The sequence below is a fragment of the Salvia miltiorrhiza genome, chromosome 2 (assembly GCF_028751815.1).
Source record: "Salvia miltiorrhiza cultivar Shanhuang (shh) chromosome 2, IMPLAD_Smil_shh, whole genome shotgun sequence".
NCBI lineage: Eukaryota > Viridiplantae > Streptophyta > Magnoliopsida > Lamiales > Lamiaceae > Salvia > Salvia miltiorrhiza.
The window spans coordinates 37,520,800-37,540,254 of record NC_080388.1 but is presented as its reverse complement, the minus strand read 5'-3'; the positions used below and the strand labels follow the sequence as shown (position 1 = coordinate 37,540,254).

The 19,455-nt window shown below is 37.5% G+C and overlaps 1 protein-coding gene across 1 annotated transcript; it reads left to right on the top strand.

The window, feature by feature from the left end:
* Window positions 1-905: 905 nt before the first annotated feature.
* Window positions 906-1,613, top strand: LOC131012284 (uncharacterized). The gene is made up of 2 exons (XM_057940207.1): window positions 906-1,220; window positions 1,295-1,613. Exons 1-2 carry the CDS (start codon window positions 1,085-1,087, stop codon window positions 1,486-1,488), a joined length of 330 nt encoding a protein of 109 aa, XP_057796190.1. The 5' UTR covers window positions 906-1,084; the 3' UTR covers window positions 1,489-1,613.
* Window positions 1,614-19,455: the final 17,842 nt, after the last annotated feature.

The window sequence follows — 19,455 nt, the reverse complement described above, 5'->3', positions numbered from 1 at the left end:
GCTGTAATTTGGATAGACAAAATAAAAGAGATTCTAGTGTGGCCTGCAGAAGCAAATGCAAGAATATGGAAAAGTCCAATTTCTTGCTTCAGGCATATCTTCTTTGTTGATATAAGTTTCTTTCACTAAGGTCCTACCATAACAAAAAAGGCATCCTACAACTCTCTACAAATGCTACGTAAACTTTATTCTCAATTAACTAGCTCAAGGAAAAGAGATAATGTAGGTCACAAATTATATAAATTAATATGAAAGGACATTGTAAAAATTGTGAGTTTGAAAATTTTAATCAATAGATTTCGCGTTTCATTTCATTAGTACATCTACCACTCTCACTCTTTTTTTTTAAAAAAAAAAACAACACCCGAAAGGGTGAAGGGTTAGACAGACCCCCAACCTATATAGATAAATCATCAACCAGTGTCTCATACAAGACGCTGCCCAAAAGTGACAACGCCCAGCGGAATCAACAAGGAGAAACCGAAAACAGACCGAACAAAAATATAAAGAAATGTAACTCAAAAATTGCTACATTCAGAAGATAAATGAAACGAAATCAGAAAGGAAACAAACCAAAGCAAACTAGCTATCAACATGAACTGAATTTAAAGTTAGAATAGTAAAGCTGATCCATCCTAACCAGAGCAAGAAACTGCCTAGGAGCAGAAGAGCAGTCAAAAGTAGTCAACGTTGGAACCTGATGCTCTCTCTTTGCCATAAAATCCGCAGGCCAGTTTCCCTCACGGGGAATGTGAGTGAAATGGACTCGTCGAAGATGAGTATTAATTAAGCTATTTTTAATTTAACATATTACTACTAATTACAAAACCTTCTTACTTACCACATAAACTCAATCAGACAGAATCACTGATATATTCCACATTGTTCATTTTGTGAAATACTGACATTTCATTTCAATTTAGCTTTCTCTACGAAAAATAAAACAAACCAACTTTTTCAGACCAACAGTGAAACATCATTTTCTATTTTTCAGTTCTCACATGACAAGAAAAAAATCGCTTCTATATATAACACTCTTCATCATCTGTCATCTTCATAACTGAGAATCATCTTAGAGAAAGAGATGAACTCTTTTGCTTGGATGTTAATCCTCTTATACACAGCTAATTTCCTCACAAGTTTGGCTCATCAAAATTGTGAGATGTTAAGGAGCAAAGATATATTGATTTCCTCGCAGGCCAAAACGGAAGAAAAACATGGTGAGAATCATATCACTTAAAAAATTGTATGGTTTTTATTAGTTGTATCATGTTTGAATCATGAAATTACGCAGATTGTGGGCGTGCAAGAAAGGTCACGGCGGCGGAGGAGATCAGCCTGACCGGTAAGGGGCAGAAAGGGAATGGCGCATACGGTGGTGCCAACGTGGTTCACCGGCGGCCTGGCGAAAAGAGTCATGCGACGTCGTATAGGCCTTGCATCTTCGTTTTATCCGCCGCCATTCTTGGTTTCAGCTTCTTCTCATGAAGAGCAGTATTTTGCTTGTAGATTTTTTTGTTTTCCTCTGTATATTTGGTTGATGATTGTATGTTGGTTTGGTCATCACGTATTTGTTTGATTAATATACAAGTTGATGGAATCCTTAGGAAACAGAGATTGTGTATGACATGTCGCATATGAGATTTTTCCATCAGTTATCATATAGAGAAAGAGAAACATAGAATCAAGAATTACAACACCTTTAAATTGCATCATGCATAAGAAACAGAGATGTGGTGCATTCCAACACCTAAGGAAACTCAAACTCCTCCACATTTGAAAAAGCTAGGCACAACTTCAAATTGTTGGATTAAATTATTAATTAATCCAATTAGTGGACATATATATATATATATATATATATATATATATATATATAATTTATGTAAATAAATACTATTATATTATGTATATATTAAATGTTATATTTATTATTTGTCGAGGGACCAAATAATAAATATGGATAATTTGAGAAGTTATATATATGAGGTCTGGTCCCCGGGAAATCGTATCGTTCTGTATTCTTTTTCCCATCAAAAGAAATACGCTAAAAAAAGATATTGTATTCCTGGAAGATCAAATCTTTATACAGAATTCATCATGGCTTCAGGTTAGTGATCCTAATTTAATTAATCTCAATTTATCATTATAGACTTTGTGGTAATTACATGAATTACTCATAACACAAATAAGTATTCTATGTACCCTTTTCGGCATCAATATCATATTTTAATTTCTCACATACTCGGTTATTATGTGTGTGTAGAGGATGCACTATGAAACAACATTTTAAATCCTCTATTGCGTATATAGACGAATAAATATTTAGCATTTTTAATTAAAACTATTATTAACAATCACTTCTACCTCCAATGTCACGACCGGACTTAACTAAGGATAGGTAAGCCGGGAAACCGTGACTAGGGAAGGGAAATTAGGAGAGGGGACAGAAAGGGGTGATAAATAATTATAAATGAATTAAATTAAGATTTAGACATCATATGAGAATAAGTCACACATATATATAGATAATAACGAGTAATCGGTCATGAGTATCCGATTTAAGTGTTTATACAATAACTTGATTTGACAATCCAACATAATAGGATAAACTGCATCATAACTGAGTGTTCGCAGCGGAAATGAGAACGTGATACATGTATGAAGACATGTATCGCCAAGAGTTTATTTAGTAAATATGACAAAGCTCCGTACGACACCCCATCATCACTCATCACTGCTCAACCTGCACATTTAGAAATACATGCAGGGCTGAGTACAAGGTACTCAGTAGACATATGCCGAAAATCATATACATACATAATAACTGTAAATTGTCATGCCATTTCAATAGTATAACCAAGGGTTTTTACTTTAAAAGGCCCTAAGCATACTAAATTCATTTGTGATTCTAAAGTTCGTCTGATCAGACTAAGTTCTTTTGTAATCTATCATATCTGAATCTGTGTGCCGGAGAGGTGGCCACCTCTCACGGTCACTTGACCGGCCAACCCGCTAGATGACTCACGGTCACTGGTGTACACTAGCCAAGGCAGGATAGCTATCAACTGCTCAAGACTCGAATTCGATTACATGATAACTGGCAAAACCATATCAGATAGATATCATACTGAAATTGAAACATTTTATGGCAAGACAATACTTGAAATAACTTCAATTCAAAGATTTTGTCATGAAATAACTTGCTTGAACGTAACAGTTAAATTCATTTGATATATATGAAAGTAATGCCTACCTGATTGCAGTGTTTTGCTACTTAAGACAATGATTCTCTTTCCTTAGCGCGATAGGTTACTCAGGCGCTTTTGTTTATTTGAACCTTTGATAACACGAAACATGTGTTCGAGTGAATAATAGGAAAGATAACAACAAATGCAGTGAATCACTATTCACTCATTTCTCTAACTACCCATATTTCCTTAAACGACTGTATCTAACTCATATACAATCGTTCTTCTTTTATCGAAATACTTCATGTACCTTTGAGGATGTAGGAAAGCCCATTTTATATTATTCCTTTATTTATCCATTATAAATAAAGAATAATTTATAAAATATTTTCCTTTTCCCCATTTAATAATGCCAATCAATATATATATATATTGCTACTATTAAAAGAACTAATAAGTCATTAATAAATTCTAAACATTAATTCCTGATGAAAATTTCATTGTGAGATTTTAGGAACATTTGTAAAAATATTTTAAAATAATAAAAGGAGTTAACTATAAAAAGAAATTTTCGAGAAGATCTAATAATTTTAATATTTTAACCATTTAATTAATAAATCTTTAATATTTCATTTATCAACTATTCCATCTAATATAATTTTACCAACAAGTTCTCATGAAATCTTTCTCAGAATATTTATATATCTCAATAGCTCATTTATAAACTAAAAGTGATATTTTATCAACAATAAAACTTTAAAATCCTTAATAGGAATTATTTTGAATCATTTCCATCTCAACAAAACTGTATATATTCAACTTCAACTAATAAACTGCTTTTACTCCGAACTCGTATGGAGTCTAATTTTATATCAATAGAAACCTCTTTGAGTCTAGTTTGATTAAAAAAAAAGTATGTTGAAAAACTCCAAGTAGTTTAAGAGATATAGCGATTTTCCCATCGCCTACCAGATTCGGCAGTTTCTGCCAACTGAAAGTCCAGATTTTTGAAAAATAGCAAACGTTACCTGAATGATCTCAAATTTTATATGTAGATAGCTAACACATATATCTTCATAGAATAAAAATTTGAGAGCTAAATATCAACATATGGTTACTGAAATAATTAACCTAATCATCTGCCTCACGACAGTTTTAGCAGATACGGGCAGTAGACTTCTCGAATTTTAAAAGGGTAGTAAACGAAGTTCAAATGATATGAAACTTTGTACGAATATTTACCACACTCCCATCTATACCCCAGAAATTTCTCATAATATAATAGAAACGGGAATGCATCGAAATAAGGGCGTCAACTTACCCTTGTCCAAGTGAGCACTAATGGAAGTTGTTCGCCGGGGTTTTTTTCTGGTCGTCGTTCCGCGATGGGGTTTAGCCGCGAAGGTCTACGACTTGGTTTTCCTCGTGCGAGATAGATCAGGCTACACAACGGTGGTTTCTCGATCCTTTTTCGTCGTAAGGATAGTGAGAAACGAAGGCCGTAAGTTGGCCGGTGGCTAAGTCGGGAATTCGACGTTGGCCTCCAAAGGATATTGTGGCCTTTGGTCGGGAAAATATAGAGAAGGTTTCGGCCTTTCGATTGTTGGGTTTGGTAGCCTAAAGATGGAGGAACGAGTACACGTTCTCGGTTCAGAGCCTAGTGGCCGGTCGACGAAGAAAAGGCCCGGCGAAGGGAGCTCACTTGAGCTCTTGCAAGTAAAAAAACAAATCTCCTAAACTCTCTCTTGCCTCACACCTCTCGCTGCACTTCTTCCTTCTGCAGAACTCTCCTCAATTTATAGAGGAGTTTCTGCAGACAACAGAATCAAAATGGTGGAAATTTTGGTACCTGGAGTTGCAACTTTTGAAGATTTGATCGTTGAAATTTGCATCCTTTGACAATTGTGATCTTGCCGTGAAATTTCTTTCTCGGCGTGCTGAAGCTTTTGAAAATTGTGGATATTGGCGTGATTTTCTTCTCCTACAGGAAACTTTGGGGTGTGATGGAGTTCAGATATGCTACAGGAAGAAATCTGCAATCTTTAGAAAAACTTCTGCAGTAATGGTGTATTGGAGGTGAAGGTGGAATAGTATAGGGAATAGTGTAGGGAATAGTGTAGGAAATAGTGTAGGAATTGATGTGTTGGATGAAAAATCGAGACATACGTGTAGTGCCGTGATCTAGTTTCTCCTAGTTCCTGTAATAATTCTCCAATTCTCGTTTAATAAATACTCCTCGTATTTACATAAATTAAATCCTCAATCTTGAGATTTAATACGTGAAAGTCGGAATTAATTCGCGACTTAATACCTTAACTCATATAATGCGAAATAATAAAATTATTATGCATATGATCTCAAGTTATAATTCTAGCAATTTGATTTAAATAACACGATTTATAAAATCGGTTATAAATCTAAATTTTCTAACAATATTGATTAAATCAATAAACTGGTAAAACAAAGTCTCAAACGTATAGTTAAACCAATAAATTTAATTATTGGTTTCATTCATGACTGAATATTAAATCGCAGCTCTGTATCTCTTATACAGACTTTTGCTGAAATATTATTATCTGAACAAAATAATCACCATAAATAATTAAAAGAATTTTATAACTAATGCACATATTTAATCTAATATGTATTTAAAAGAGCGGGGCATCACATACTACCCCCCTTAAAATAAATTTCGTCCCGAAATTTGCATACCTTCGTTAAACAACTCTGGATATTTTTCTTTCATCTTGTCTTCGAGCTCCCACGTAGCTTCTTCTTGTCCATGGTGCCTCCAAAGAACTTTCACTGAGGTGATTGATTTATTTCGGAGTTGTTGCACCTTTTTATCTAAAATCGCTTCGGGTCTTTCTTCATAGCTCAGGTCTGGATTAAGGATCATCTCATTTTGGTGTATCACGTGCTTTGGATCGAAAACGTACTTCCTAAGTTGTGATACGTGGAAAACATTATGGACATTTCCTAGGCTTGGCGGTAATGCCAGCCTGTAAGCCACTGGGCCTATTCTTTCTAGGATCTCATAGGGTCCTATAAATCGGGGTCTAAGTTTCCCTTTAACTCCGAACCTAATGATCCATTTTGATGGAGAAACTTTCAGAAAGACTTTTTCTCCATTCTCAAATTGTAAGTCAGTTCGGCGTTTATCAGCATATGACTTTTGTCTATCCTGGGCCTCCTTAATCCTCTGTCGGATTTGGCGAACGATTTCAATCATTTCACCTATTGTGTCTGGCCCTAGGATTTTTCTCTCGCCCACTTCATCCCAATAAAGTGGCGATCTACACTTTCTCCCATACAGTGCTTCGTAGGGTGCCATAGCGATAGTCGCTTGGTGACTATTATTATATGCAAACTCGATGAGTGGCAAAATGTGCTCCCAGTTTTCACCCTGGTCTAGCACTACTGTCCTCAGCATATCCTCCAATGTTTGAATCGTTCTTTCAGACTGACCATTTGTCTGTGGGTGAAAAGTTGTACTAAAATTCAATCTTGTGCCCAGTTCTTTTTGTAAACTGATCCAGAATCTGGATGTGAACTTGGAATCTCTGTCCGATGTAATTGACTTTGGCACTCCGTGCAAACGCACAATTTCTCTAACATAAAGTTGAGCTAACTTGTCGGATCCATGGGTGATTGGGATTGGTATAAAGTGTGCACACTTCGTAAGTCTGTCCACAATGACCCATATAGCCGTGTTACCTCGCTTGGATCTTGGCAATCCTGTGACGAAGTCCATTGCTATATCATCCCATTTCCATTCTGGTATCTCCAAGGGTTGTAGTTCCCCGTAAGGCCTTTGGTGTAAGGCTTTCACTTGCTGGCAAGCAAGACATCGTTCAACAAACGAGGCTACATCTCGTTTCATTCATTCCCACCAGAAATTCTCTTTTAGATCTTGATACATCTTAGTACTTCCCGGGTGGGCAGTATAAGGGGTATCATGGGCTTCGCTCAAGATTTTATTCTTAAGTTCTTCATCTTGAGGAATGCATATCCTTCCTTCAAAGAGTATGGCATTGTCTGGTGCTTCTTGGAAATCTTTGAGATCTCCTAATCTTATCTTTTCCCGTAATTTTTCCATCTTCTCATCCTTTCTTTGTGCTTCTACCACCATTTTTCTTAAACTAGGTATTGTCTCAACAACGCCTGCTATAGTTCCAGGTGGTTTAATCACTTCTATCTTCATCTTGTCAAATTCTTTTATAAGCTCACCTTCTCTCGTGAGAAGATGTCCTAATTTTGACGTGACTTTTCGGCTTAATGCGTCGGCTACTACATTAGCCTTGCCTGGGTGGTAGTTAATACCACAGTCATAGTCCTTTACTAATTCGAGCCATCCTATACGGTGCCTTTGATACTGGCGCCGCTCCCGGTTCTAAGTCTATGGTAAATTCCACTTGCCTATTAGGTGGCAATCCTGGCAAGTCTTCTGGAAACACATCACGGAATTCTCGTACGATATCCACATCTTCAATTGCTCTTTTTGTCTCAGCTTTCCCGTTTAGGTACACGAGGAATGCCTGAGAGTCCTTCTTATTCATCATCTTTCTTGCTTGTAGGGTGGATATAATTGGTATTCTCCTACCCATTCTTGTCCCGTGAAATTCCCAAGCATTTTTTTCTGGAAATTTGAAAGAGATCTTCCGCTCCTTGCATAAGATTGTAGCGTAGTTTTCAGCTAGCCAATCCATTCCTAGGATTATATCAACGTCCGACATCGGTATAACATATACGTTGTTTGCTATGACCTCTAGTGATCCTATGTTCAATTCTAAGTTCGAGCAAACATGCGTTACTGTCATTGTTCCTCCTATTGGTGAAGAGATACTCATGTCCTGATTAGATCTTTCTATTTTGAGTCCTAGGGTGTCCACACATGCACTTGCAATGAAAGAATGTGAAGCACCCGTATCAAACAGAAGTACAACAGGTGTGTTGAGTAGCATGCCCATACCTGCCAGGTTTCCCTGGTTTTTCTCGGGCTGGTTCTGTTTGATAGCATAGGCTCTCGCGTGATACGGTTGCATCTTTTGTTGCTGCTGACGTGGCTGTGGTTGTGGCAGCTGTGGTTGATGTGATTGTTGAGGCTGCGGCAATTGCAGATGACGTGGCTGGGGTAGCGCTTGGATAGCTCTCAGATGTGGGGCTTGGAATGGTGGGTTTGGCCTTAAGCTCATCCCGTGTTGCTTATTTGGGCAACGATTTGCATAATGCCCCTTCTGGTTACAGATGTAACAACTATCACTGTCAGCCTTGCAGATTCCACCATGGTTTTTGTTGCACTTTGGGCAGGGTGAAGTTTTCTGTTGGTTGTTCCCCGCCTGATTAGGAGCAACTTGCCTTCCAAAGCCCTGTTGCTGGGGTGGTTGTCCCTGCCATGGTTTCTTCTCAGTTTGGCCATTGTAATTGCCTTCCCATTTTCGTTTCCCTTTGTAGTTCTGGGATTGGGCTTGTGGGGATGGTGGCATAGGTGTTGCCACTGGTCTTTCCCATGGCATTGCTGCCTCAATGTCTAGAGCTCTACTGAGGGATTCAGTATACGACAACCCTCCATGACTAGCCAAAGCCATCCTAATTTCATGCCTCAGACCGGCACAAAATTTTTCAGCCATTTTCTCGTCTGTATCAACTAGTTCTGGGGCATATCTGGACATATCGCAAAACATCCTATCATACTGTGTAACCGTCATCCTCCCCTGTTTCAGGTTATAGAATTCCATCTCTTTCTTCTTTCGGTAACTTTTGGGTATATATTTATCATATATCCCAATCTTGAACTGCTCCCAGGTGAGGTTTTCTAGTTGATCAGCTGTCATTGTCTTCATTCTGGCTTCCCACCAGAAGTCAGCCGATCCCGTCAGTTGGAAAGATACACAGGTTAAACGTTCCTGGTCGGTGCAGCGCAGAAAGTTGAAGATGCGTTCGATTGCACGCACCCAAGTTTCAGCCTCAGCTGGATCTCCTGTACCGCTGAATACAGGTGGGTTTTGACGTAAAAACAATTCCTCTATTCTACGTTCTGGCCGTATTGGTTGTGGAGCTATTTCTGGTTCTGGCCCTGGTTCTGGACCTCTTTCATCATTTTGTGGGATTCTTCTCCCACCTCTTGGACGTCCTCTCTTTGGTGGCATTCTGATAAGTCAATATAATATGTTTATTAGTACATGGTAGATGTATTCTAACACTCGTTCATTGCTTCTTCAATTCCTTGTACTAGCTATATCGTATGCAAAACTTTTAAATCAACGAAATATAATAAGTACTTAACACACGAATTTACTGAAGGCGTGAATTTATATATAAGTACTTAAAGATTCTGCCTCCTAGAGGCCTCTTCGAATAATATGGAGTTATAGAACGGTCCATAGGTAGTTACCGTTCCTATAGAAACAACTTCCTAGATAGATGAATATTACAACCCACGAGTTCGAGATACATCATACAAGCAAATACAACTGCCCTAGACTATCGATCCATGGGAGCTAGCAGACTTGCTCTTCTCCGGATCCTCTTCTGGGTCTTCCTCCGGATCCTCTTCGGAGTCGATATCCAGGTAGTAGTCCTCTGTTTCCTCACCCTCTGCCCCGAGCTGAACACGACCACCGAGAAGTCGGATTTTCACCACATCCTTGCAGGGCGTTCCTGCATCGGAGGTCGTAGCACCCTTCTTAAGGGAAAGAGGCTGAGCAGGTAGTGGCTTCCAACTCGCCTTGCCTGGAGTTTTCTTCCTACTTCCCCCAGTGTCATCGTGGGCTGGAGCTTTCCCCTTTTCAGCAGTCTTGAGTGCCTGGCGCAAGATCTCACCTTCATCGTTGTCAGTGCATGCCAGGGCTTTGCCCTTATCAATAAGTTCGCGTGCTTGACGCAAGACTTCTTCTAATTGTTTCATGGCCGCACTGTAAATGGGGTCCTCTTCCCCTGGTGGAGGTGGCTGTATCGGGGGTGTACCGACTGGTGATTGGGGTGGTGGCGTCTCTTTCCTTTGGGTTTTTGGACGTGATGTCCCGGCCTCGAAGTCGTTTCGGCATCGACGACCGAGAACAGACAGTTGTGGGGAAACACTCTGCACTGGGATGGGTGGATCTGCTGTTATAGGAGCTTGAGTAGGCATAAGTGGGGTCCTTTCTTCCGGACGAACTCCAACAGGAGCAAGGTCTCCTGGTCTCATATATGGTCCCCTGAATGCTCTGCCAAAGGCATCATAGGTGTAGTGAATTGCTGCGATGAATCGTGGAAAATCGCCTTCTGGATCAAACGACTCTTCTGCAGTGTGTACGTAGTCACCTGCGAGCTCTGTAGCCCATCCCTGCCAGTCTGGTGGAAGTAATAAGATCAAGCGCATGATCCCGTCATAACCAGTGGCTCCATGGGGATGTGCAGCTTTCCACAGTCGATAATAATGGGCGAGGAACTCTCCTAGGTCATCTCTCCAACAACGTGTGTAGGTTCGGTATTCCCTGAGGATACTTTCAGGACTTGGTCGCCTCGTCATTTGCTTTCTAGCGGTGCGTCGTGTTCTTGCCATCTTTGAAAGAATGACGTTCTATAATTAAACTCATAATAAGTTATTATAGCAGTAGGTTTCTAATTACTCTCATGTATTAACAACACAAGTCGTGATCATATCATAAGTAATATTGGTCTTAATCTCTGACTTATGCATAATTAATAATTCACAAGTCCTAGATCGTGCAGTCATAATCCCAATACTTACATATGTATTGAAATTTTAAGGGTTGAAAGAGATTCAACTCATTGCACAAATAGTAAATCATTCAATGCACTTTTGTCACTACGAGCTATATAATAAATAAATTTATTGGGTAAGGCAATAGTTGATATGTTTGAACAATTCGAACTATGCCCGTATCATCATGAGTGACACGCTCCGTCATGTCTCTATCTTTATACATCCTCGAGTGACGCCTGATTTTCTTTCTTCTATTGTGTTTTTCATTTCAACTGTAATGAATGATAACTAAACTCATGTATATGTTTTGCTTCTATGTTCTTTGTAAGAGTGATCAAACATTTCTAACGCATCTAAGTTCATCAAGGAATCTACTCAATCATATAGCATGAGATTTAAGCACTTGTACAAACATTTGAAAATACAACTTTCTCAACATTTAATAAATATTTACCTCTGTTTCTCTGTTGAGCAGGATGTTGTGATGAGGTGCTGAGCTTTTGTCAACTGACCTTTCTAACACTAGTATTCAGTAAAGAATAAATTTTGGGATAACTCTTGGGTTCAGAGCAAACGAACTGCTCTGATACCATTCTGTCACGACCGGACTTAACTAAGGATAGGTAAGCCGGGAAACCGTGACTAGGGAAGGGAAATTAGGAGAGGGGACAGAAAGGGGTGATAAATAATTATAAATGAATTAAATTAAGATTTAGACATCATATGAGAATAAGTCACACATATATATAGATAATAACGAGTAATCGGTCATGAGTATCCGATTTAAGTGTTTATACAATAACTTGATTTGACAATCCAACATAATAGGATAAACTGCATCATAACTGAGTGTTCGCAGCGGAAATGAGAACGTGATACATGTATGAAGACATGTATCGCCAAGAGTTTATTTAGTAAATATGACAAAGCTCCGTACGACACCCCATCATCACTCATCACTGCTCAACCTGCACATTTAGAAATACATGCAGGGCTGAGTACAAAGTACTCAGTAGACATATGCCGAAAATCATATACATACATAATAACTGTAAATTGTCATGCCATTTCAATAGTATAACCAAGGGTTTTTACTTTAAAAGGCCCTAAGCATACTAAATTCATTTGTGATTCTAAAGTTCGTCTGATCAGACTAAGTTCTTTTGTAATCTATCATATCTGAATCTGTGTGCCGGAGAGGTGGCCACCTCTCACGGTCACTTGACCGGCCAACCCGCTAGATGACTCACGGTCACTGGTGTACACTAGCCAAGGCAGGATAGCTATCAACTGCTCAAGACTCGAATTCGATTACATGATAACTGGCAAAACCATATCAGATAGATATCATACTGAAATTGAAACATTTTATGGCAAGACAATACTTGAAATAACTTCAATTCAAAGATTTTGTCATGAAATAACTTGCTTGAACGTAACAGTTAAATTCATTTGATATATATGAAAGTAATGCCTACCTGATTGCAGTGTTTTGCTACTTAAGACAATGATTCTCTTTCCTTAGCGCGATAGGTTACTCAGGCGCTTTTGTTTATTTGAACCTTTGATAACACGAAACATGTGTTCGAGTGAATAATAGGAAAGATAACAACAAATGCAGTGAATCACTATTCACTCATTTCTCTAACTACCCATATTTCCTTAAACGACTGTATCTAACTCATATACAATCGTTCTTCTTTTATCGAAATACTTCATGTACCTTTGAGGATGTAGGAAAGCCCATTTTATATTATTCCTTTATTTATCCATTATAAATAAAGAATAATTTATAAAATATTTTCCTTTTCCCCATTTAATAATGCCAATCAATATATATATATATATTGCTACTATTAAAAGAACTAATAAGTCATTAATAAATTCTAAACATTAATTCCTGATGAAAATTTCATTGTGAGATTTTAGGAACATTTGTAAAAATATTTTAAAATAATAAAAGGAGTTAACTATAAAAAGAAATTTTCGAGAAGATCTAATAATTTTAATATTTTAACCATTTAATTAATAAATCTTTAATATTTCATTTATCAACTATTCCATCTAATATAATTTTACCAACAAGTTCTCATGAAATCTTTCTCAGAATATTTATATATCTCAATAGCTCATTTATAAACTAAAAGTGATATTTTATCAACAATAAAACTTTAAAATCCTTAATAGGAATTATTTTGAATCATTTCCATCTCAACAAAACTGTATATATTCAACTTCAACTAATAAACTGCTTTTACTCCGAACTCGTATGGAGTCTAATTTTATATCAATAGAAACCTCTTTGAGTCTAGTTTGATTAAAAAAAAAGTATGTTGAAAAACTCCAAGTAGTTTAAGAGATATAGCGATTTTCCCATCGCCTACCAGATTCGGCAGTTTCTGCCAACTGAAAGTCCAGATTTTTGAAAAATAGCAAACGTTACCTGAATGAGCTCAAATTTTATATGTAGATAGCTAACACATATATCTTCATAGAATAAAAATTTGAGAGCTAAATATCAACATATGGTTACTGAAATAATTAACCTAATCATCTGCCTCACGACAGTTTTAGCAGATACGGGCAGTAGACTTCTCGAATTTTAAAAGGGTAGTAAACGAAGTTCAAATGATATGAAACTTTGTACGAATATTTACCACATTCCCATCTATACCCCAGAAATTTCTCATAATATAATAGAAACGGGAATGCATCGAAATAAGGGCGTCAACTTACCCTTGTCCAAGTGAGCACTAATGGAAGTTGTTCGCCGGGGTTTTTTTCTGGTCGTCGTTCCGCGATGGGGTTTAGCCGCGAAGGTCTACGACTTGGTTTTCCTCGTGCGAGATAGATCAGGCTACACAACGGTGGTTTCTCGATCCTTTTTCGTCGTAAGGATAGTGAGAAACGAAGGCCGTAAGTTGGCCGGTGGCTAAGTCGGGAATTCGACGTTGGCCTCCGAAGGATATTGTGGCCTTTGGTCGGGAAAATATAGAGAAGGTTTCGGCCTTTCGATTGTTGGGTTTGGTAGCCTAAAGATGGAGGAACGAGTACACGTTCTCGGTTCAGAGCCTAGTGGCCGGTCGACGAAGAAAAGGCCCGGCGAAGGGAGCTCACTTGAGCTCTTGGAAGTAAAAAAACAAATCTCCTAAACTCTCTCTTGCCTCACACCTCTCGCTGCACTTCTTCCTTCTGCAGAACTCTCCTCAATTTATAGAGGAGTTTCTGCAGACAACAGAATCAAAATGGTGGAAATTTTGGTACCTGGAGTTGCAACTTTTGAAGATTTGATCGTTGAAATTTGCATCCTTTGACAATTGTGATCTTGCCGTGAAATTTCTTTCTCGGCGTGCTGAAGCTTTTGAAAATTGTGGATATTGGCGTGATTTTCTTCTCCTACAGGAAACTTTGGGGTGTGATGGAGTTCAGATATGCTACAGGAAGAAATCTGCAATCTTTAGAAAAACTTCTGCAGTAATGGTGTATTGGAGGTGAAGGTGGAATAGTATAGGGAATAGTGTAGGGAATAGTGTAGGAAATAGTGTAGGAATTGATGTGTTGGATGAAAAATCGAGACATACGTGTAGTGCCGTGATCTAGTTTCTCCTAGTTCCTGTAATAATTCTCCAATTCTCGTTTAATAAATACTCCTCGTATTTACATAAATTAAATCCTCAATCTTGAGATTTAATACGTGAAAGTCGGAATTAATTCGCGACTTAATACCTTAACTCATATAATGCGAAATAATAAAATTATTATGCATATGATCTCAAGTTATAATTCTAGCAATTTGATTTAAATAACACGATTTATAAAATCGGTTATAAATCTAAATTTTCTAACAATATTGATTAAATCAATAAACTGGTAAAACAAAGTCTCAAACGTATAGTTAAACCAATAAATTTAATTATTGGTTTCATTCATGACTGAATATTAAATCGCAGCTCTGTATCTCTTATACAGACTTTTGCTGAAATATTATTATCTGAACAAAATAATCACCATAAATAATTAAAAAAAATTTATAACTAATGCACATATTTAATCTAATATGTATTTAAAAGAGCGGGGCATCACATCCAATGGTCAACCACCAAATCATTTAATGAAAAAAATTAGATAAATGATTTGGCAACAGATCGCCCACGCACCAGCACCCAACCACATGCTTGGCCTTTTAACTTTTTAATTTGTGCCACTTGTCAAATGGTAATTTTATCTGTTTAAATTTATTTTAATATTTAAATAAATACTTAATATTTTTTGTATACTTTTTCCATTACAATTCAATAGGCCATAAGCCTGCATAAGGCCCGGACACGAATGTTAAGAAATTAGTAGTGAAATATTAAAGAGAATAATGTTTTTGAAGGTATATTTGTCAAAAATAAAATAAAAGAGAGAATGAAAATATTCTTTTTTAAGTTAAAATAGAGATAGTTATTTGTGGATCTCAAATGATATTTGATGTAAATAATAAGTTGAGTGAGAGTATTTGTTATATTGATCTTCCATTTTAAGAAGTGACTTATTGAATTGGAACGTTCAAATAAAAAAATGCGACTCATTGAATTGAGACGAAAGGAGTATTATATATTAAAAAAAGTAAAAGCAACAAAACTTTATATTTTTTAATTCTCTACTTTTAGACACCAATATTGACATACTCATACACAAGATAAAATTATCTTCTCTTCTGTATAACATTAATTTTTACTTTCAAAAACTCCAATTTTCTCTCATTTTCTATAAATAACATATATTAATGATTTGTAACTTTTCTAATCTTTAAGCACTTTGCTATTATTTAAATTTATTTTATTATGTTCTATTATATTTGATATAAGAATAATATATAATAATTATAAATAATTTGTGGTTGGATGTTTTTAGTAGTAATTGATAAACTACTAAAAATATATATGGAGAGTTGGGATGAATATTAGTGATTTAGATGAGATAAAATTAATTAAATATTGAAAATGTTGGATGATTGAATGATGGGGTGGTTGCTAATAAACATAGTTTAAAGGGTGTTTACTTTTGAGGATTATATTAATAGTATATGTTAATTCAATGTTTAGTAAGATAAATTGGAACTTTGAAATACTCCAAGGTTCTAGATTTTTTTTTTTTTTTTTTTGCATTTAAGTTACTTTTGCTTGATTTATATCTCAGGATGAGATTGAAGAAATCACGATTTTAAAGATAAAAATGCCCAATCATGTGCATGTAAACGCTTCTAAACGTTTAAGATTATTCAATGTTGGGATATATATTATATATATATAAATCATAAATTCTAAACACTTAATATTGTTACATGTCAATCATCCACAAATACAATATAAAATGTTACACTAAAAGCCAATAGAGAATTTGAATTGATGAAAGATTAGTGTTAGGTCCGGGGGGTCTCGAATAGGTGTATGGGGGGGAATACACCTATAGGCTATTTTTATGACAATCTACTGACCTCAATCAGAGGGATCTCAGTCAGAGATTAAAACGAAACTTTACACGCAAACAAAGACTTCTGTTTTACTGAAATCAGTTTTGACCAACATGGTTGACGACTGATACTGAAAGCTCTTCAGTAATGAGTTATCAGTTAAGTTACTGGAACTTAACTGATTCAAATAAGGGCTTCAGTCGTGTTTGCTAAGATAGAGATGATATCGCTCTTCCTTACTATCAGAGGATAGTTCAGTCAGATTGATATCATACGCAGCGGAAATTAAACTTAGTTTCGCAATAGCCTCGGTGGAGCAAGTTGTTGGATTAAGGTTTCTCTTTGCTGTTAGTCAGTGTTCAGTTTTATCAAATGAAATAGCACAAGTATGAATGTAAAACTGAAAGCTGTAAATAACACAGAGACTTTTACGTGGTTCGGAAAAACCCTTTCCTACATCCACGGCTGGTTGATCAGACCAACAATCCACTCCGCAAGTGCTTGCCTGGTGCACTGCAAACCGTACCCGTGTGCTTGCCTGGTGCACACAACCGTAAACTGAAGATAACCCCTCTTCAGCACCCACACACCTCGCGTAGGATTTCTCTGCTAAGCACACCTCGTGCTCAGACTTTTCACTCAGAGTTCAGAGTACCTTCCTGAACTCCGAACCACTCAAACACTCTTATGGGGGAGAGGTTTAAACGAGTGCCAACTATACTTACAAAGAACAAGTTCTTTGAAGCAAGTTTGACCTTTGGCTTCTGGGTAAACATATATATGCCTAGGGTCTAAGAGAATGTATGTAATCAGCAGTGACTGATTTTGGCTTTGGAATTCTCTTCTTCGATTCAAGCTTTGGGCGGTTAAGCTTTAGGCTGAGTAGCAATTTCGACAGAGCTTCAGCTTATGTCGTTGAATCGGTGAAGATTGAAGTGATCCTCGAGCGCTATTTGTAGGAGAACTCTTGAATAGATCTGTTGGCGTAAATCGTCCTCAAAATTTCTTCCGTTGGAGAGCAATTCGAATTTGGGCTGAGGCTTCAATCTTCGAGGTTCCTTGTCTGTGTGGAAACGGCTCTCTTTGATGGACAGGAGATGTGACATCTCTGAAAAGTAACCACCAGATAGGAATGACCTCTGCAGAGATAAGATATTGAGATCTCTGCATTTAATGCGGCTGTACTTGTGCGTACGTGGATTCCTCTGAACGTTGGAAGATCAGTCCTAGGAGGAATGTTCAACTGATACTTGACTTTAGTATCAGTCCATTGCGCACATTAAATAATCAGTCTTCAACTGATACTTCAGTTGGTAACTTCAGTCTTCAGTCTTCAGTCTTCGTTCTTCAGTCTTCAGTCTTCAGTCTTCGACACCGCAACTAAACTAGAAACGAACTCTAACACTTGAGTTCAAAACGATTCTAGTCTATTACAACTAAGTCCTATGAATTTTGGTATCATCAAAACAAGGGTTAGGATATTCCACAAGGTTCCCAACAATTTCCCCATTTTTGATGATGTCAAAACCACACAGCAGTTCTAGACAACAAAAAGACTGAACTCACAGTACAAGTTCTAAACAAGGGGTGAAAGCAGTTCCCCCTTAACAATAGATCCTAATAACTTGTACTTAGAGCAATAACGAAAACAGTTCTAAAAACAGAACTAAAAGAAGACAGAAAAACCATAATCAGAGCCTGGACAAAGAGTCATTGTCTTCAGGTTGAGATCAATAAGAAGTTCATTTCATTAATAAAGACTGATAAGCCATCAGTCGAGGTACAGAGCAAGACTTACATTGGAGTAAAAAGAAAAACGAAAACATCATGGAAAACCCATGGACTCTAGCAGTCTGCTTGGCTGCGCCTTGAACTTCTTGATCTTCATCTTCTGTCTTCGTGTCTTCATGTTCCTAAGCTTGTTCCACTCTCACTTGTGTTCCGTTGAATTGAGGTCTTATCCTCTGGTTAATCTTCCTCATGATCATCCTGATGAAATAGGATGATCATTTTGCTTGATCGTCTTCAGTCTTTTGAGAATAAGTCTCTTAAGAATTTCCCCCTTTTTGGCAACATCAAAAAGGTGGAATTTTGACTGAAGGATGAAGCTAAGACCACTGCGTGGAAGCAGAATCGCAGAATGGTCCAGAGAAAGATGTTGAGGGTCAGAGGTAAACAGAGAACGCGGAGGGTTTAGAAAAGAAAAATGAAGAGTGAGGAGAGGAGGGATGAAGGAGGCGGAGAACGGGGTGGGATCAGGTTTGCATGGCTCTCGAGATGTTGAGGAAGAGAGCAGCAATCATGCAAACCAAAGGAGGTTGAGGAGAGGGTTGATAGTGAAGAGAAAGAGGCATCAGAAGAGAAGTGTGTGGAGGAGGAAAATCGACTGAGTGGCTATCGTGATGATAGACACTGTCGATGTTGCACCGGTTGACAACGAGCTCCTGCTCATCGTTGTTGCTTGGCATCGAAGCTTCACAGTGGGCAAGAGGCCTTTTTGTGAAGACGATGAAGTCTGTGTTATTTCAGACAGATACTTCAAGCCGATGCACCGGACATGAGGATGGAAGATGCTCGCTTCGCTGGATACAAGTGAGGGTAGAGCAAACTTTGACGTCGGAGAGACGTTGAGATCCAGTGGAAGGGTCCGGTGAAGACCAGGTATGTGAGCGTCATTCTTCCACTCCATGACTTTACAGTCATAGATTTCTCCTTTAGTCGGAACATTTTTTTTCTCTGCAACTTTTGAAACAATTGTAACTTTTTCTCACAGTGAAGGCTGTGGAGAGTTGTTAGTTGATGCAGAAAAACTGTGAAGACAGCATGGTATAAATAGACAAGATGTGAACCATGTAGAAGATGAAAGGTTTTTCGAAAACTGTGCCTAAAATGCAATTGAAGAGAAAATTCGCGTCCGCCGTCACTGCGAGGGACTGTGTTTTCTAAAAAGTTGAAAGGCATCATTACATACTGTCCTGTCAATGAGCTTTTCAAGAAATTTTATTGCAGAGGCAAAAAGGTTGGAAGGATTTTTGGCAAAAAGATCAGGACAAGTTCAATCAAAACAGATTTTCACTTTATAAAAATCTTGTCCTTCT